Source organism: Opisthorchis viverrini (genome assembly GCF_000715545.1).
Source record: "Opisthorchis viverrini unplaced genomic scaffold opera_v5_326, whole genome shotgun sequence".
Lineage (NCBI taxonomy): Eukaryota > Metazoa > Platyhelminthes > Trematoda > Opisthorchiida > Opisthorchiidae > Opisthorchis > Opisthorchis viverrini.
Window position 1 is genome coordinate 900 of NW_008751982.1, and position 21579 is coordinate 22478.

Sequence of the window (21579 nt, forward strand, 5' to 3'; positions counted from 1 at the left end):
CTATTTTTCCGAAAAGGTTTCAAACTCCGTGTTTACTAGGTGAACTGGTTGGGAATACAATATCGTGCGTAATGAGATCTCAGGTGGTCTATTACTGATGTTTCCATGGGGCTGGTAAGATGAACATCTTCAAAAGTCAATATAGTAGCCAACCAGAACAGGGTAGAGCTTTTTAATGCATGTGAAAAGTCCGCTGTCAGTAGTTCCCGTGAGCGACTCGGAATTTATCGTACCAATATTAGTTCGTTCCTTTGCTTCATCTCGGAAGTTTGGCATGAAGTATATCTTGAGACATGATGCCTGATACGGCTGATCGTTCCGGGCCAGAAACCGAATACGCGGACCGTTCGGCAGCTGTAATTGACGCCATTATGCTCCAGGTAAACACTGAGAATCATCCCTCTTTTGAAGTCACTCGATATGCACAGCCAATCACCTTTGAATATCCAACTACTGTAGATCGCGAATAAGTGCGGATCTTTGAAGAAAATCTTGAGTTCTACTGGACAGTGCTCGTTTGTGGCTGACCAGTAGATTGTATCTCATAGTCGCTTGAACACTGGTCCCTCTCGACTACTCTTCTCGAGTGGGGCTCGTATCGACAGAACTAACTAGGTCGAGATCGTTTTGGGGGGAAAACTCTCCTCTTTATCCTAAAGTAACCGCCAAGTTTCATCAGCCTTTTCTGCATTTATACATCAAAATCTGCTATGGTTGAAACCATGTCAAATATCCTAGGAGCACCATGTCTTGATGCCCAAGTTCGACCTCTGTTTTTTCACTCGGTCAATAAAACGCATCGTTCATTGGTACGTGCTTGTGAGAAGGCCTCTCTGTTTCGCGTTGACATAAGGTGTAGTTATGAAGATAAGACATTCTTCATAAAGGCGATAGCTTGTGTTGTTCGCTAAGAGTTTCTTCCTGTCATTTTAAATGCTTGAAAGCCCTAAGCGAGGTGGATTTAACGTTATCGCACGTGCGTTCCCCAGAAAAAACCGTCCATAGAACCCTTCCACAAAGGGTGAAAATCGAGTGGCTCCTTAGTCGAATACTCAATTTTTTTTAAAAAACGAACATATGTGCTTTTATCTCATATTATTGTTTCCCCACTTGGTCCTATTTGAAATACGATTCCCGCACAATGGATAACCATCGGACTGCTACTAGGGTCCACAGCGTCCTCCGGTTACCTGGTGATGTTTACCTAATTGAAACGGACACTGCATGAGATCCGCCATGTTCTTCAAATCAGTCTTTGTTTACTTGCGAACCAATTTCCTGTGGCTGATTAGTTTCCGTACAAATATCTGCTGATAAGCCACTATTGTTAGGTTGGCTGCACCCACCCCCACGGAATTAAACATAAACCCAAACTAGCATATCCGTGTGTCTAGGCGATATGTCAAAAGCATCAGGCTTCCAAACTGGTTGAAATTAGCCCGGGTTGTCGATATTTTGGTTTTATTCAGGCTCATTTTGTCTGAATGACCGTTCTTGAACACAAAACCCATTTCGAGAAATACACTCATTTGCAAATCAATACGAGAGACTCATATAAACGAGAGATTGATTTGAGTCTTTCATGAAAACCAAATTGATTTGCAAATGAGTGTATTTCTCGAAATGGGTTTTGTGTTCAAGAACGGTCATTCAGACAAAATGAGCCTGAATAAAACCAACCGGTCGTGGGCTATCGAAGAGTTTTCAGCAACCTTGTGAGTAGTTTCCTTTACAAAACCCATTTGATAGCTGATATGAAAGTGGGGTTGTTCACTAAGACCAGAGAATGACCAGGCGGTTGAACTTCCGTGACATCACGTGACTTGGACGGGCGTTCGGAGACAGCACAATCAACTGTGTTTGCCACTGGGATTTAAGGGCGCGCCAACTGAGACGAGCATGACCAAAGTGGGTTCCATCAAACATGTGAAAGGTTCTGTGGCGTCACTGACTATTGACCATAGTGTCATACCCTCACTGTTTCACAACGTCTTTTCGACTCACCTGAACGGTTCGCACCTTACTACTCATAACGTGATCGTATGAAGGCTCGAATCTTTCAGCCCACAACTGAGCATTCCTCATCACCGTAAAGTTCACACCACATGACTTGTATCACGTTTTACACGGTATTGCACATAAGCCAGGTGACCACTCTTTCATGAGAAAAGTCAATCTGGCATCAAGGATGCGCACCGGTGAGTAGGAAAACATGGCTTCTGGACATCATCACCATTCGCCATCTCACACAACGAAAGAAAGACGGTCTCCCTTGGAGACGGTCGAACAGCATGGCCGAAATTTTTCACTCGATTCCAAGCAAATAGGTTGGCATGTTGTCCACTAGCTCATGGGACCGATACGACATGGTCCGTTTAAGGGAGGGGGTCTCTCTTTTCTGGGAGGACAAGTTGAAGGGTGACCTCCGTATTCGATCAATACTTGCTTTTCTCTTTTTTCCAGAATTTAACTTTTCCACCCTACCTCAATGCGTTGACAACTTCGAATGTGAACGGTGCGGGGCCTGCACCTTCGCAGTTTTCTGGCACCGGATCAGAATCGGTTGCCCCCGATGCTGGTGGTATCACACCACCAAAACGTACGGCTGTGGCGGATGTGAAGAGTGGTTTGCCTCTTTACATATCCAGAACAAATGGAAATCACACCAACGGGACGAGTAAACTGGACAGTCATGAAACGTCCACCAACTGTGTTATGGTACTCAATGGCGGACCGGTCGATTCCCTAAAAGAGACAACACCAAATGGTTCACCCGCGGGTACGCTTACGTTGCGGACGACCACAGGTAACAACTTGATCAATGCAACGGCGGCCACCATCTATGCACTCCAACATCCGCAGAATGCAACCATGCTAAATGTTCCTTCGCATCCACACCACCAACATCCGATGGCGGGGCCGCTGGCTGCAGTCTCACTGGCCGCAGTGGTCAACGGCAACATGGCGGGCAATGGTATGACTCCGGCGCATTTTCCCACCGTACCTGATCATACTGGTTACTTCCAGCCAGCTTGTAAGTTTGCTTCTGTCGTCCGATCAACGTGTTCGTATGTTTTGATTCCGTAGGCTGCCGCAGCTTTGTGAAAAAAGATACGAGGTGTACCAAGTTCGCCGTCTCCCGAACGGCTCAGTAGTATGTTTCGGCTGCTGTGTGATTCGGAAGAGAATCAGACCTGTACGCTATTCAAAAAGTCATAAACGAGGGATCCAGCTGGTCAAAACCGAATCGGTATGCAAATGAGTGTATTTTGCTAGAATCAGACCTGGTTCAGTTGTGCAGTCTGTGAGTAGATAACTCAAGAAAAGGAGGAAATCTAAGGATCTCTGGAAATCCACTTCAGTTCAGACCAATACCATCAGTAAATAAGCTGCACTCATGTAGTACAGGGAACACCGGAAAGGGAAATCCACGTATTGAGCACGGTGGTCTAGAAACTTCAAAGACGCCGAAAGTCCATTGTTCACACATCGATAAGTAGTCGGGGTGGCTACCCACAGAACCCAACCGTGGCATCTGGACTGCTCCTGTCTAGGCTTTGACAACCTGGTAGTATTTCGGCCTTCGTTCTTCCCTCTGATTGCGTGCAGGGAACACCGGAAAGGGAAATCCACGTATTGAGCACGGTGGTCTAGAAACTTCAAAGACGCCGAAAGTCCATTGTTCACACATCGATAAGTAGTCGGGGTGGCTACCCACAGAACCCAACCGTGGCATCTGGACTGCTCCTGTCTAGGCTTTGACAACCTGGTAGTATTTCGGCCTTCGTTCTTCCCTCTGATTGCGTGGCAGCTATGCACCGAGAGGGTGTTACATCCAAACGATTATTACTATTTTTATTTTTATACACATACGTATATATTCGCCCTGACACACAAGTTAAAATCAAGTTTATATCACTTTATGTTTCAGACCACATCGAAATACCACCCTATCCGTACCACTGATGGATTGAATTTTCGAAGCAAGCTCTTACAACAATTCACTTTGAACAAATTGGTTTTGATATTTACAATAAAAAAATCATTGTGGGAGGCGAAAACGACTCTAGTGTCTTACAGTCTCTTGAAAGTGATACTTCCCTACCTGTTTCCCCTATCACAACATACGCATGTTCTAACTAACTCATCCCAACCAAACCAAACCCAACCTTTTCCCCCGTCCCAACCATGTATTTACAGAGAGAACCATAAATTCACCTTGCCGGCCTTTATTCTGTCACGTATTTTTCAGTCTAATAATTTACTCTCTCCTGTTTCGGATTACTCAACCACACACACACACAGAAACACAACAATCAAGACAAAGTACTGTGGTCCTCACTTCATCATTTCCCTCTTTTTCCTATTCCTTGGACGTCGATTGAAATCGGCCGGCCTACCGATCGAGGCAATGCTGACCATTCTATCTTGCCGGTGAATTATATACCCTACATTTCAACTCATGAACCAGTCACGTAATTATTGTTCAAGAGATCAATAACTGCGTTCATTCATTTTTCTTAAGTTTGCACATTCGTTGTGGTTCGATCGTTCGCATGTGAATGTTCACTTGAATTGGCTAAAATCTATCGCCCCTAATCCATGAACTTCCCCGCTTCCAAGAAGACAGGGACGATGAAACAACACAAAAATAAGTCGAATTATTTTTTCAGGAAACCATCAGGACCACCATAAGCGCACTTCATTGGTCAGAGGTGGAGAATCACGTGATGCGATCTGAGAAGTGTGCGCGGATGTTTGATTTGATTCTTTTATATCACGCCGTCAAGTTGAAGAGTATCATGCCTGTTTGTCATTGTGATGACTTTCTGGCGACGGGGATGGAAGCCAGGCAACCAAACTAATCAGTGATTAAATATTCTCGAGTTTCACCGTCTCAAGAACAATTTCCGTACCTTTTAGTATACATTTTTTTGTTTGACTCTTCCTTTCTCGTTGGACAACAAAAAACGATTATCAATGGTCTAGATGTTTTTTAAATTCTCACCCTTCCACCGCCCTCTCCTCATCCACTTCCATCCGTATACGAAAAATAATTGTCCATCTACATACAAACTACTACTATTGATATGTTCTTGAGTAATTTCCACTGTTACGTTTTTATTGTTTCCCACTTCCATGCCCCTTCTCCGTCTCCAAACCACATCTTGGATGACTAGACACACACACACACACAGGACTCCTGTTGAAGGAGGCCATTTTTCTTTCATATCCCATAATTTTCTACGACTATGACAAGTACATCCCTCCCCCTCCGACGGATGTGAACTTCATACACACAAACATTTTCGAATATGAAGTCGACGTGCCTGAAACAAACGTGATTTGTGAGGAGCAAAAAAACCGTTTACATGTCTGTGTTCGACTTGGTCTTTGTTCCTGAATCACGACAGAGGAGGGCGGTTCTAGAGCCAACCCAGGTGAGTCGTCGTTGGTAGTGTGGCAGTCCAACCGGAAAGGCGGTCACTCCACCGACCGGGGTACATTAAAACTAGGTCACGTGGCTCTAATGTTCGTTCTGTAGGTTGTGCAGGCATTCGTGCAGACAAAAATGAGAAGATAAAACCATATCCTTCCTGTCGCTCTTCGTTGGAAAGATGCTTTCCAGACATGTCACAGTAAATATGGACGCTTCAAAAGTAGTATCGTCTCCCTGTCCGACGGGACTTCCACCGATACTCACCTCTGAATCTGCTACCATAAGGTCATGCACATCAGATCGTTTCGGTCACAAAGGTTACATAATTCAGTACCTATTCCGATGACAGTGGTTATCTTGTGGCCTCGATCAACGGCTTTAGTTGAGCGTTAACACCTGGACAACATGTTTCATTCACGCGATTTGGTCAAGAACCAGCTGATTCCTATTCAGCTGGCAATTTGTAGTAACTTGCCATTAATTATGGTCTACGACCGTGTGTTCCTGCCTCCAGTGATATCTGGAAGGCCTCCGGGGAAGTTCTGTTTCGTTTACGTCACAAAGTGCATAGTATCCATGGGAAGCAGAGGGCAGAAATCCCGAGGCAATTAACCAAAGTTATGCAAAAACGCCAGGCCCTGGTGAAAACAGTCAAGGAACAAAAGAGTGAGTATGCCAAAACATTTGTAACTGATCAGCTTGTTCAACTGTTGGTTGGGGTATATTCTTAAAAAGATTGCAGAAAGATTGGACGAATGATTCGTTATACAAATCGTTCAACTCTGGCGCCAACACCTGCGACCGGATAACCGGCTTCAGGTCACGCGCTTCAATTGACCCTCATAACCGGACGAATGTGTACCTCGTGACCAGTCAGCCGGTATTGGCCGGTCCGAATAGCACTAGAGATACTGTGAGTATCATTTTGCAGCTTTTGGCTCTTCGATTTTAATACTAATGAACAGGAAAATTTACCGCCATTTTGACACCCGAGTAGTTTTTAAATGGCGGTCCGGAATCCAGGATGATAAGTGAAATACGCTGCATACGAAAGAGAGTGATCCCTTCGTGAAGAAAACTACTCACAAGGTTGCTGAAAACTCTTCGACAGCCCACGACCGGTTTCGCCCTTCTTGGGGCTCATCAGGTAGGCGCAGTCGCCGAGTTTCCGCCAACTTTATGCTCTACTTGAACCCAAATTGGACTGATTTCGACAAATACGCTCATTTGCAAATCGATTTGGTTTTCACGAGAGACTCAACTGAATCTCTCGTTTATGCTATTCTACAACTGAATCTGCTGCCCACAGGCCGCCTCATGTTTCAGTTGGTACGATATTCGAGATGTCGCAGTATATTTTCATAAAGGTTGATAAAACTCCTCTACAGCCGCCTCTGAAACATGAGGCGGCCTTTGTGAAGAACATTCAGTTGGAGAGTATCATAAACGAGAGATTCAGTTGAGTCTACCGTGAAAACCGAATTGATTTCCAAATGAGTGTGTTTATCTAAGTACGTTGTCTCAACCTCAACAGAGAGCAGATTCAAGCACAAACTCAAGGAAGTTCACTTCACACGTGAGGTTGGTGGAAACTCGGGGACTGCGCCTATTTGATGAGCCCCAAGAAGGGCAAAACCGGTCGTGGGCTGTCGAAGGGTTCTCAGCAACTTTGTGAGTAGTTTGCTTCATGGAAATATATTGCGATACCTCGAATGTCGTGCCAACTGAAACATGAGGCGGCCTGTGTGCAGCACATTGTTGTAAAATATCATGAACGAGCGATTCAGTTCAGTCTCTCGTGAAAAGCAAATTGATTTGCAAATGAGTGTTTCTCGAAAAGCGTAATCCTTTGCTTCAATCACCACCCCACCCTGTTAAAGTGAGATTGGTTTACCCCGAAAAACACTGTACGGCTGTTTTATCCTTATTGGGACTTAGCAGCAGTGCGCATCGCCAGGGAGATTCAAACCCGCGTGACAGTTCAAAAGTAATTCGTTTGGCCACAAACGACGAATCAGCAAGCATAAGACCCATCACGGAATGCACATCATGAGCTGTTGGTTGGATCTTCGCGTGCCGAGATAAGCAACGTACAGCTGTTGCATTCTTATTGGGAAGCATCAACATTGCGCATCTCACGAAATTCAAAGGGGGTTCGGACCCGCGACCGGCCAGCTACTATTTCGATCACTTAACTAATCGTCCCCAAGCGCTTGGTCAGTAGTTCGACTGGCTGACTTGCCAATCGTCTTTCAACCACGGGATCCACACCAGTCGGTTATGTGTTGACTAGCTGCTCGAATGAAGACTTCTCAGATGGAGCTTTCACTCATCTTGAGGTTATGAACTACTTGTTGATTTGATAACTTCCATCGAAGCCAGTCTATGCAGAAAAGCCGATAAATGCTGTGCAACTATTTCGTTCAAGTTGGGAACCCAGTCTAAGGGCGTGTTGACCTCCGTTGTGATGAACTACTCTTGGTCGACCGGTTTAGTCTTCCACAGACACCAGATAGTTTAAAGATTTTAACTTTCTTAGTAGGAGTCATTACCAGTATGAATCTTTAAGGTTGAAACAGATGAGCAATGCTTTTCTGCTCTTGGATATCGACTAAATTCACTCATACGACGAAATCTGGATGAAAATTTCGGAAGCTGCTCGACGTCAGCAAGTGCTTCCATCCTGTGAGCGAAGTCGATTTATGCCAAAAAGCCGAGCAGTTTCGTTCTCATTGGGAATCATCGTGAAAATCTCCTTACACTATTAACGATATACGTAGCTCGGAGTAATTCATAGGTTTCGCGAGAACCTTTCTTCTAAATCCCTATTCGAGCAGCCAACCAACATGCGATCACGTGACTTCAATTTCGTGGATGAAGTATGAGTGGGCCTACATTCTGTCAGGATGGAATTTGACAGACCCTTGATCGGTCGTTCGTGGCCGAGTGGTTTGATCTTCAACTACCACCCGGGAGCTAACGAGTTCGAATCCCTCTGAAGGTCAGTGGTGATTCCTAGTGATTTCCAGTACGACTGCTTGAAACTGACCTCGAATGGGCATGTCTTGGCATTTCCCGGTACATTTGTGAACGTTCCAACAAAAATCGTTGTTTGTATGCTTGTTCATCTGGACTCAAAAGATGACTTAAATCTATGATGTGTTATTAGATAGAATAAAGAGGTGTTTCTTTTTCAAATACTAATGAAAAATTTATGTTTTAGGATAAATTAGTAAAAACAGCAAATGAGATCGATAAACCGGAAGTCAGGTTAATCACAGCGTTTTCACATCATCTGCCCCCTTATCCAATCGTCCCAAGATTGCTCGTTTGGGTTGGCACTCTGCACGTCATAAGTAGAATTTCATTCACTTGAAGAAGGCCATCCAACAAGGACGATACCTCGGGACTAGTTTGACCTCCGGTTTATTTAGAACATTGTGTTCTTACAACGCACTCTGTCCTAATGTTAGGCAGCACAATGCCCAACGTGTTCCATACCGACTCGATCTAGTTACGAACCGGAAGTTCTATCAGTTGCTGATAGTCAGGGCTAAATGTGCAAGCTAGGGGTAAGCTTGGCAAACCACGGTGTCATTAACCTCATTTACATCCAATCGTTCAGCTGTAGCGCCCTTTCGGTGCCTAGCTGCCATGCGACCCGAAGGAAGCATGAGGGCTGGGATACCGCCGAGTTGCCCAAGCCTAGAAAGAAGTCGAGTGCAGAGGTCCAGGTTTGAACCACGGACCTTCCGGTCAGTAAATTGGCGCTCTAACCACTGATCCATCTCGCCCACATACATTCAATCCAACTTGGCGTACCTCTGAGACCTAGTGTAGACTGCACAGTTCTCTCACGTATGTACTGTTCCAACAGTCGGTCTACCTTCTCAAGCTTCTCTAGAAGAGCACCGCACACAAACAATTAAAAAGCCCGTAGACCTGGCTAGTAGACTGAACAACACGTGTACCCATCCAGACGAATGTCTTGTTTCAGTCTCTCTTCTCTTATCAGAACCCGGCAGTCAATGTGTCTTGTGTACACTCTTAGAAAAAACCCAACTCCACCGGACTGTTACCCTTAACCATTGAAGAAAGGCCACCAAAAGCTACTAGACTTTGGATCTAATCCACATTTTCAATTTTCGAAGGGAACGCGACCAAAAAGCGACAGGATTGGCAATGGATTCCCCTAAATCTATTCATAATTATGTTTAAAACCTGTGATATCTCAGGAAGACTCTGATGCAGACATGTTAATGATTGACATTCTGGTGATCGTCAGATTAGGCGTTATTGGGGTTTCCTTCAGATAAATCAAATTTACATGGGAAGAAAAAACACAGCGCAGAAAGCTATTCCTTGGACTGCCTGATAAATCGAACAAACAGCCGCAACCGAGACAGAACAGTCCACGGGAAAGAAATTCGGTCACAGAGATAGCTGTATTGCAGCATCGACCCAGCATTCATTGTGAACTTCAGCTAATATGATGACGACGCAAAGCAGGAGACAAAATAACTCGGAAGTCTGTCTAGGAAGTGGAAGCAAGCTCGACACTGCGGTGAGTTACGGCGGATTCGCTCAGCAGTAACGACCGTTCGGTGCCCAGCTGTTACGTCGTTTGAAGGAAGCACAAGGGCCGAGATATTGCTAGGATGCTCAAGCCTACATACAGATGTGAGGTGCCGAGGTTCGTCTCGAACAACAGGCCTTCCGGTCAGTGACATCGCGCCTTAACCAACGACCTATATCGAGGCGAATTCCGCAGGGAGAGCAAACACAATCCAATTCGACACATCAACCGGCGCCAGGTGAAACTAGCTACATGTTCGAATCAAGGATCCTCGTGAGCCCAGAGGGCAGACGAAAAAGGTTGAAAATGTCAGCAACGTTTGGGCAGAAGATTTCCGACAAATCAGTTAACCTCCCGGACTCCCAACACTGTGGGAGGAATGCCTCAGAAGTATACAAGTGTACATTCTTACCAAATCGCCATCGAGCTATTGACATGTCCCAGGAACCAATCAACCAATTTGTCAATTTATCGCCAGACACTGCCAAAGTTTCTGACGATCAACAGAGTCAAAAACAGCTTTCAGGTCAAGAAAAACGATCAACATGGGGCGTTTGAAAACGTGGCACTGCTGAAAAAACCGTTCGAGGACGATGGTCGATTTCCCAGTTAGGAGCTACCTGGGAAAAGAAGACTGCCCGAATAACTAGGGCGAACCGATAGGTGCCAATCTTCGAAGAGGTACTCGCAAAGAATTGGCAACCAGTCTGACTGCCGTGGACTTCTTCGTCTTAGCGTGGAACGCGAAACCTTGACTTGGGAGCATCAAGCGGTACTTCGACCAAGTAGGGGCTACGTCGGTCACGATTAACACTGCATCAATTGTTAGATCAGTGCCATATATGCGGAGGAACCCTGCAGGATATGTAGAGTTCGTGCTGCTTGATTTCACAAGTACGTTGGGTTCAATCCGTCAATCTGCAAGTTCTAATCCCCCTGCTCAAAAGGAGACAGCTCAGAAGTTCTGGAACATTACACAAGGGTTTTGGAGTGTACAAGAGACTATCCAAAAGCTTTCTCACAAAACGTGGTGCATGGAATGGGTATTCCCTATCGTCATTTCTGATTTTGTCATCGACGAAACCACAAGGTAAACGCCGGGAGGCCTTCAAAGCCCTTGACTCCAAACTGCTATCGTCAAGAGCCTTGTCCATATGAAGGATACAGGCGACATCTTTCTGAGCTATGAAGATGAATAAGAACACAGGCACTGTTAGATAAACCAACCATCACCGTACCATCTTTCAACACTGCTTGCACTTTCAAAGCAACGCTTCAGAATGTTCGGTCTCTGAGCATACCAGTTTCAAACCAAGGGAGAGTTTCACGTACCTCGGTAGTTAGATCAGTCCCGATGAAGTGTGTCCGAAGAAGTCATTGTGCAAATCACATCTGCCAATTTGCCTCATCTTTGGCGTCAAAAAGATGTAGCATGTACCAGGTAGGCCTTTGTTGCTCTACACTTGCAAGACTTGGCCTGAGGCCGGTAAGTTGAGGTATCTTTGTGGTTGGCAACAGATGACAGCCGCTGGCATCAAAGAATTCATAACGTCGTCTACTGAGACGAATATTAACCTCCGTACCTTCTTCAGAATGGCACAAACCACAAGATGGAGAATTTGTGACTTGACAGAAGAGTGTGAGAGTTGGAATGCTGCTGGTGAAGTCCGGTTTCCATGGCGAAAAATCCTTGACCCTCTGTGCTTGGGTTGGGACGTTACAAAATATTACGACTACTTAGTTTTCATGACGCTTGTGCTGCCAGATATCCGGGCGGAGTTTTTAGAGGTGTAGGCACATCACAGTAACTTCGACAGGCTTGCAAAAGCCCACTTTCCTATCCGCCCTTCTCCCACTTTGGAACTTTGAAGATAACTGTGTTTTCTGCCATGAAGCGTCACTGTCAACGATGAAGTTGTTGGCTATGTGGAGGATGATTTGGAGACCTCCAACCGAACCCGTAATAGCGATAAATGATGTGAACATCATGAACGGGTCCTGTTACGCTAAGTCTAGACCATCGCCCATTGACAAAAGGAAGTGTCACTCACACAATGATCGATATGGCATTGGATAGTTATATCTTACGGCGTTCCCGACGAGAAACCAGAATATGGATTCCTACCAAAAAAGTATGATTACCAATGATTATGTTAAATGAGCTCCTTGATTTGTGAGTGCCTGAGTTGCGATGCCACAATAATGAGCCATAAAATGGCACGAATTTAAAGGGAGCCAATAACATCGAGGTAGATGAATCACTTCTGGGAAAGGAACTGAAAAAAAAACAAATCATAATGATCTTACGAATAACTTCGTATTTCAGCACACACCGCACAAGTTCGAGGGAAGGAAGCTCAAAAAAATGGTCAAAATGTGTCCAAACCCTACTCCAATTTGAAGATTATTTGATGAAAGTAAGTGAATAAGTTACAAAGTTGATGTGGGAGAAGGGGACAGTAAGTAAACAGTTTGTGTGAAAAGAAGTTTCCTTCTCATGTCAACACGTGTGATCACAGTGGTGGTATTGGGGCCGGTCAGACCAACTCGAACTCTGTTCCTAAAGGTGAATAAAGGGAAACGATTACGCGGACTGGACAGCACAGATCATGTAGAATGTAATCAGAAAAAGAGCCGGAACGCTTGAACTGTGACACCCTATGGCCTGCTTCGGTCAACAGGCTTTTCTGAGGATGTTGTGTCTACTGAAACGTAAGTCGGTAGTATGAAATATGAGAAAAACTACTGACCATGTGAGGCAGGCGGACGAGCTCAACCTCGTACCCTAAGTGTGCTCGTCGACCCGATCACACATGTATGAAGAAAATTCAGCTGCCCTTCACTGATTTACAACCGAAGGACGCTGAGGAATGTGGCTTAGCTGGAGTAGAGCTAGGGTGCAGTCTTCAGCCTCGTACGAGAAATATCTGAAGGGGCTGGTGCCTCGTATTGCACACTTTCTGCGCCGGAGAGATCTAAGTTCACTTGTATTCGGGTGTTTAGAGGACCGTTTGTGAAGGTGCAAAGAAATGTTTTGCCTCTTCTGTGGTGAATTTACCAGATATTCAATAATTTTGGGGATACATGCAGCATGTTACACAAGTAGGATGGTCGACGACCTGTGTGATTTAGGACGACTCGAATCAGAACTGCAGAAAAAGATGAATCCTCGCAAGGATGTATACTTATATAGCAATCAATAATAGCGGTGTCAATAAGGGACTCGTGCGTGACTCAATTCTACATGCCATCTGTATTACCTTCGATAATGACTGCAATATGATGTTCCAAGGACTGGCATTGTGTGCCTATTCCTGACCAAAAATTATGGTTCAAGTCAGTTGGATACGGATGAAAAGGCGTTCGAAGAGGTGGAACAATATGTGCGACGTCAGCTACTTAATGTGATAGTTAACCAAAAAAACTGCGTCAACGAAGTTGATCAATGGTTATCAGTAGATTAGATCAGTGCATTGATGTGGGCCAAGAAGACTGCCGGGTGTGTGGAAATCGAATAGACAGGGAGTAGGGCGCAGTTTTCATATCGTATGCTCCTTGTGGGTAGATCAGAAATGACCCAAACAACTGTAGGCAAAATCGAAAGTATCAGGAAGGTCAGATTCCTGAAAGCAACCTCAAAACGCTCGGAACCTACTGCTCCACCAAAAACTCAGCAGGAAAGCTGGCAAGCATCCAGGCCAGTCAGTCATGCAATCAACTCAGCAAAAGCTGATGAGTGTTCTTGCACTAACACAGAAGCACGACCGAATGTGATCAGCATTTAGACATTTCATTAACGCCTATCAGACAGCCTGGATCAATGTCGGAAAGTCCCCCTTAAATAGCGTGGGGCCATTGTAACTTTTGCTCTCGCACGCACTCACGCTCTCGCACTCGTTCGTTCGGAATATAGCGGTTGTGTTCCCTTCTGTGAGTCTTTTTTCACTGGCACTAGGCACTGGAGCGGGTTGGCAGCAGATATCACAGGTCGGTGAATCAGCAGATATAACAGAAAGTGAGAAACGGTTAATGTCCGGATGGCCTAAGACACTTGGAACCGTGAGCTCGAGACAGCTGAGTGGTTAAGGCGCGAACTAAACAACCGGAAGGGCTGTAGTTCGAACCCAAACTCTCTCTGAACACTATCTTGCCTGACATCAGCCTAATACCCAGAGGTTAGCGACTGACGTTAAATGATATGCACAGCGTCACGCGAAACAAGACCCCCTTGTTAGTCCGTAATCCACCCATATTTGTCGAGCGAGATCGTCGCCCAAAACGTATCTAGTGGGCTAAAACCGACAGTCATGAGAGCCGCGATATACATGTCGCTGGAGTGAAAAAAAAGCTGTTATGCAGTTGCATGATGATATAGTAACTTCGCTTGAACCAAGTAAGGCCCCGGTGAGACTAGGTTCAGCTTCAGCCAACCAGCTAAGTTTTTCAGCTCAAAAACTGTGCAGTGGTTCCAGCTGCCAAAGCTATGTTCACCGAGGATGAGAGAATGGGAGCCAAGTGTTGGAGGTGATGGCCCAATCTGTGCATTAACCACAACTGGATCTGTTCGTCCAGTATGGCATGACGTGAGAGCGACGAAATGAAGGCGATAGCTTTGATGCAACAGCGTCATTGGCTGAATGATGCAGCCATATCTGTCAGGGTCACTAGCAACTGGTGTGTCTTGTCCCGATTAGTACATGCATACATGGCTCTCAGACACCACAGATAAGCAAGGAAAATGCTCGAGTCAATAAAACGCTCGGTGTGTTTGACTGAAGAAACATCTAGAAAACGCGGTTACTCAATAAAACGCTCGGTGTGTTTGACTGAACATGCCAACATGCCAACCACCAAGTCAAGCTACCGAAAATCAGCCCATAATTTGAAGTGCTTCCGAAGGGCCTAAGCAAATCCAACTCAGTCCCGAAGGAGTAACGAAGAGGTACTGATGACATCCTGATACGGAACCCTGACTCATGCGGAGGTTAAACTATTTCGAATAGTAAAAGGAAGGGTCGGGTTCGAATGTCTACCATGGCTGAACGGTCGAACTGACTGCCAAAGACGTACGGGTTATCTGGGCATCCTATTCGAGGCCAGTCTCATGATGTGAATACTCGGGTGTCATGGTAGAGCAGGTTAGAACAGGCAAAGCACACGGAGGACCAACCATGGACAGATAGTCTGGTGCACTTACAAGGACACTCATGCAAGCAAACGGCCAGCATGGCAAGGTGTAAAAACAGTGGAAATCGATTAGCACACACAGGTGAGTGAATGTGGGGTGGGGCATCAAGTTGTCAAATCAGTCAACGGGTGGTTACTTACTCTGGGTGTCCTCACTCTACCGTCCACACCCAACAGACAGAAAGAACTTATGCATAAGAATTCATGTTAATTGCGGTAGTAAGTTTGTGGAATGATGTGCCTAGATGTGTTTGATCACGGCTTAGGTTCTGCAGAATCCGCAGCAGTACGGCGGATTCGCTGCTATTCAACTTCAGACAGACGTGAACTTAGAAAGGGGAGTAGGTCACAAGAGACAGTCATCGTAAAGTGGGGTAAATAAAGAAATAGATGGTTTGGACACTGTATAAGCACAGGCAGCAAGACAAACAGTGGATGGACTTGTGGCAGTGTCGGATGGAATTCCAAGACAAGTCAGTTCACATACAGCGAAAACAGGAGCAAGCTGTCGCGAATCAGAAGACTGCAGAGGATAGTTATGAACAATCAACAGAGCTATCATTCAATGCGAAGCGACAATGAACTTACAAAACAGGCAAAATGGGAGAGGATTATATCGTGCTGTGGGATGCCGCAATTCAAAATCCACATTATGTAGTGTATGCCGCCGTTACGTCCAAAGGAAAATGAGTGAAAAATGAGCGACAGGCGAACGGAACGACCTTGGACGCATGCTCAGTTGAGCGATCCTGGTCACACGGTTCAAGGGGGGAAGAACTCACACCCTGGTCAAGTTAAATTATGACCTTCATGACCAACTTGACCTCTACACAAGTACCCGATGACAAGCGTGAAAAATGGGGAACAGACACACACACAGAGACCAGTTGGTGATAACCACGAGACGCAGGCATTCAACCGTCTGTTGTGTTCATAGCCGATCACGATCTGCATTAGATGGAATGAAGATATGGAAGAGACAGTATGCAGAAAAACCTGTTTGCTCAGCAGTAAGCTGAGATGAAATAAAGCCCGATTCCTCACAGGAAACAACCGGTTCATCGGATAGAAGCTTCGGCTAATGGACCTTTTGGTGGACTTTTCGCAGTAGTGAAGCACGCAGGACCAAACGACCATCAACACAAAGTGAAAACCTGGGAGTAGGATGAGTGCGTCGAGCAGAACAACCAACCACATCGGGAATGTACCATCATACACATTTGTGAGACAAGCAACTATGGGATATGACTCGACCGTCAGAGGGGGGAGGAATAAAATGACCAGTTCGCGGAAGGAATTCGTGATGTAATACGGTTGTCTGTTCGACTGAAATTCAGCGAACATTCTTGGTAAATGAAATCCTCGTCAGTCAAGTGGAAGGTGAGTATTGCATTTTAAAAGTGCACACACACTCGCCAAGACGTGGACCAGGTTCGAACCAGAGCTAGTTGAGTTTGAACCAAGAAATATCAAACAGTGTTCAAGCACAATTCCGAATGGACACCTGGTAAATGTATACTGTAATAATTCGTTACCTAAACTGACTCACCAGAATTCGCCAATGGGCCACCAAGGTTGGTCAAAGAACGAACCGTTTCTTCCGCTACTTGATTACATTTGGACCACAGGACCCGTACTGCATTCATGGCCCCGCCAATCTTGCTGGGATCTGACTGTGTGGGCGACGGAGGATTGCTCGCATCACCCTCATCAGTCTCTTCTTTGACCGACGTGTCAGATGCTCTTTCGGATCGTGAGTTGAACAATAACATAGGTAACGGAGGCAAATTGGAAGGCCTAGACTTGTGTACTTCAAACAGTGGATGTCCACGAGTTGTTTCCACACTAAGTACATCCCGTTCCAAATGTGCACACAGCTGATCGAATTCGTCTTCGGTCGTGCACACAAAACCAATGACCATGCTTGGATCAAGTCGCTCCAGAGGAAGACGGACAGGACAGTCACAGTGGTGAGTGACATCATCTTCGGCAGTGAGGTCATCCTGACTGGCCGGTTGAGTTGTGTGAGGATCGAGGCACAGTAGATCCTCATCGCCAGCTGTACCTACTATCCAGACTGCATGACTCGGTCGACCTCCCATAATTCCTATTGAGTGTGGAATTTGGAGTATAGCCTGAAATGAAAAGAAAAGGGGTGACTGTGTTGAAGGGATCAGAGAGTTGAATGGGATCTAAAAAAAAAGGTGTTCACAGTAGGCTCGCATTAAACACCTGGAACTGGACTGACAAAAACCGATTTATCAAGTAGGAAATCCATTGTTCAATCCAGAAGAGAAGTTGACAAACATTGAGGTTTTCGTGAGCTACTCTACTACCAAGTAGGGATACTAAATGTACACTGTTACGTTATGTTGCGCCCCTACAAATGTATTCAGAGGTCAGTACTGTGGACATATCTGTCACGAACCGAATCCCAAAATGTACAAACTGTTTCGCTGAAACTCGCCCACTCAGGGTAGCACTGCCCTCAACAGGCAAAAAGATGTTGAACTTCCTGGTCCCCGTGCCATCCATGAAGTCGAGCAATGGAGCATGAACTGGACAAAGATACGCCTTGATCTTGTTGACTAAGATTGCTCATAAGCAATCGCAATTCGGCACGACTTCGAAGCCAATTCGTCGTAGATTAATCATCCAGGTATGCATTTCTACCTTGGCTTCTTGAGTAAAGCTCAACGAAATCACTAGTAATCGCTATAGCACACATAAGGCAGGCAAGGCTGTAGGATAGCAGTATGGTACACTTCCTCCAAGTTACGGTTACCAAGCTTCCTGGTTAAAAACATCAATTTGGAATAAAATTCCGGGATCCACTGGGCCGCGCCAGATTCTCCAGAAAAGTAAGACTACTTGTCCTGAATTAGTTGACCACAATCAGAATTCCCGGTACGGAAAAGTTCTGCCTATCAACGGAGAGTCAATGTTTTCTTTTCCTCTCAGGTGATAATTGATGGGGTCTTTGAACAACCAGAATGATATGGACCAACACCCTAATGATCGCGTGGTTGTCTGGACCAACCTTGACGAAGGCAGTATCACGGGCTGATATACCTGTATTTTGATCCGAAGAGCTGATTGGTTTGAAATCGGATCGTACACTTGATAGTGCTCAGAATAAACCCTCGAAGACATACATACTGCAGTGGTTCATTTAGGAGTCATAAAAACAAAAAGACAAAGCAAATGAATGGTTTCCGACAAATTCACTTGCGAAAATATCATACATGAAAACAAATGAGATCGTTCGGCTGTAGAATCTCCTTTCGACGCCAAGCTGCCATGCTACCCGAAGGAAGCAAGAGGGATGGGACACTGCCAAGTTGCCCAAGCCTAGACAGTAGAAGTCGAGATGCAGAGGTCGGGCTCGGACCACGGACCTTCCGGTCAGTAAATTCACGCTAACAACCGAGCCATTTCGCTCCCACCAAAACAAATAAGTGCGTCTGAATGAGTAAGCCGGCAGGAAAATGTTGTCTCTTTCAAAGCTAGCATCCAACGGCGACCGGAAGGGACCGGAAGACCGTATGCAAGCGCCCATGGGACCAAACTCGGGTTGCCGGAATACCGACATACGAGCCTACCAACTCGATCACGCCGAATGGATTTTGAATGAAGTCAATCGGATCCATGCGAACTTTGTTCAAACTATTCTTCAAATCAGATCAGAGTCTGGGGAACAAAGTAAATTGTGGCACATGTTGGAAGCAGAGAATCGTATGATAGTTTTTACCCAATCCATGGTGCACAAGGAGTCAGAAAAGAGGGAAGTCATCGACTTTTTTGAGACAGAGTACATCTGCCGGGTTGTGATGAAACCAATGATAAAATTTCATCACCAGAGGAGACGTGGATGTCGATGAGTCGAGGGGTGAAAAAGCACCAAGAAAAGGCAAGAGCAACGAAAAATTTCCATGTTGAAGAGCCCAGATTTAAGAAATCATGGAGGAAAACGGGAAATGCGTGCACATTGCACCATTCAATTTTCGCTGACCTGGCTGACGTTCGAGCACAATTGGAAACGTCAAAAACTGAAACAGGTCTTGAATTCTGTCGAAGTGTGCGGGAATCGATATTTTGCTGATGACTGCGGTTAATTAGTGGTCAAAACCGACACACTACGAGGATGAAGCTGACGACCAGCTGTCTACGATGTTTTACATATAAAATAGTTTACTACTCACCTCAAAACCCAGTAATATTAAGTGTACGTTCATCCCTTTTTTGCAGCCGAATGTACTAGTTGTTGTCAATAACCCTCATCAAGAGAGAAGGACAGATAGAGCAGAGGTAGAATCATACATCGTGACCTTGAAAGAAAGGAAAGCGAGGCCTTACAATGCACTATAGAATGCGAAACCCAAAATCCGTTTCCAAGCCAACTGGATGAAAAATGAGACCTGAGAAGCGAGTGAGTTGGTCAGAAATGAAGGGATTCTAGGGTACCGGACAGATGTAGAACAGCACCACACGTGTTTACGCAACCAGGAGACCAAGAGATCCGCAAAACACACCGGGGGAACAGGGAGCTCACCTTGATTGCATTGAAATAACAAGGATTGGGTTGATGCAGACCCAATCGGAGCGGGATAAATAAGAGTAAGGGACGCCAGGTGGCTGGCGACGGGGCGGCCTCAGTCTCAGTGGCCTGAAGACGATCGCTTTCTGGTGGGGGTGACCGTTCTAGTGAAGATCGGACGGCAGGAACAGCGGGAGGAGTGATCGGTGGATGATCAGAATCATGTTCAGAATCGTAGGTGGGAGGGAGAACAATCTCCAAGAAATCTTCATCCAATATTCGAGTGACTGGACTATTTACGTGAGGAGGAGGGCTGTAAAGAGATGGAAGGTCAATGCGAGTTGATACATAGATATGGTGGAGATAGGTAAAACAACCTAGCTTATCAGCCTTAAATATTACTCTAAATACGTGCAGAAAAGTACCATAGGTACAGAACTGGTCATTCCTCGTCAAGGAGTGCTAATTCGAGGTGCCCACGGAATGGACGACGATGGAGATCCTAGTGCGCTTAGTCAACAGTGGCAATTATTTCGATTACTGAGTACTGCGAGTAGACGGAAAGGTTGAGTGTTTTAGAAAGACACAGTGATACGCTACACATCAACCAAAGCACTCTTCGTTTCGACCCTATTGATAAACTCCTGAGGCGTGTAAAGTAAAAAAAACGGCGAGAATGTCTTCTCAGTTAGGCAACCTGACGAGATCTGTAGCGACCCAGTCACCCACATACTTGACTGTTCAACTACAGCAGCTCCAATCATGTGCCGACGCGCCCACTTATACTCACTGAGACCTACATAAAGGGAAACCGAACCCAGTCAGGACACACAGACTCGCGCGCGCGCAGGGAGCAGGACGTCAACCTCTCCACAAGTCCACGGACAACCATGGAGTACGTGTAGCAGTCTAACTGCGGAGAAAAACACGTTCCCGCCGTCCGGACTTCCACCAAGGGACTCTCATATACGATAAGTTCCCTCTTTCACTTGCTCCAATTTCACATTGTATTTATTTTTATACGTGTCGCAGAAATACTAAAAGCTTTTATTAGTGCACATTCACCTTCTGATCTGTATTATGGCTATCAGCATCTGTGCACTAATAGATCCCAGCCCTGGTACCTTGTTCGAGCGTCAAGGCTGGAATGCAGCAAAAGAGTGAAACCACCGGTTGATTATTTGTTCTTCTACAACTGAGCTACTGAACGTTGTGAAACGGAAACTAAGAAGCATTGTCTATGAAATTCAGCAGATGCACAGTGAATTGATCTGTGTGGAGGTCGTCAGTTTGACCGGTTTAGTTCACGCGCTTGTTTACCAGAGGAATTGACTAGTGAATACGCAGACACTTGAGCCCAAGTTCTCATGATCCTCACGGACGACTTGGTCATTACTGAGCCATTTGATTGTTGAAAACCGATAAGTGTGACGCATGACCCATGAATGTTCTTGGACGACATGGCCGGATGCGTGACTGAAAGCCCTCCCAGTAGGACGGCATCCTCAGATGATCTCAACTACTTGTGGTACCCGATTTCCGCTATCTGGTGTTTTCGTGTCAGTTACTTCAAAGGATACGCTGGTTAGTTCGGAATTTGTAGGCCCACGGCGTGTGTGGCATATAAAATCGTTTCACTCTAAACATTGGTGGTGCAGAATTGTGTCAGAATTGTGCTTCGCTTCATAGCTTCGTCACGTGGTGTGCGCTTGTGTGCGCTTACGGGTTGTTTATCTACCCTCCAAGGTTGGTAATCGGGATGCAAACGTTTCGTCATCACTCGAGAAAGACGTCATCGGTATGTAGTCGGAGGCTTTGGAAGCACATGGTGACGATCGC

At 45.6% G+C, this 21579-nt stretch overlaps 3 protein-coding genes across 3 annotated transcripts in view; 2 read left to right on the forward strand and 1 right to left on the reverse strand.

The window, feature by feature from the left end:
- Positions 1-293: 293 nt before the first annotated feature.
- Positions 294-3033, forward strand: T265_15018 (hypothetical protein; the record flags this gene model as incomplete). The annotated part of the gene is made up of 2 exons (XM_009176246.1): positions 294-380; positions 2464-3033. Coding segments are annotated over 2 exons (657 nt in total), but the record flags the coding sequence as incomplete, so codon positions are not given.
- Positions 3034-11038: 8005 nt separating this feature from the next.
- Positions 11039-21579, reverse strand: part of T265_15019 (hypothetical protein) — a gene marked incomplete at both ends in the record, with an annotated part of 30540 nt that continues 19999 nt past the window's right edge. The window contains 3 exons of the mRNA XM_009176247.1: positions 11039-11199; positions 16753-17338; positions 19756-20053. Coding sequence (XP_009174511.1) covers positions 11039-11199; positions 16753-17338; positions 19756-20053 — 1045 coding nt within the window. The remainder of the gene's footprint in view (positions 11200-16752; positions 17339-19755; positions 20054-21579) is intronic.
- Positions 18692-19084, forward strand: T265_10007 (hypothetical protein; the record flags this gene model as incomplete). Its single annotated transcript, XM_009176248.1, has 1 exon — positions 18692-19084. One exon carries the CDS (start codon positions 18692-18694, stop codon positions 19082-19084), a length of 393 nt encoding a protein of 130 aa, XP_009174512.1.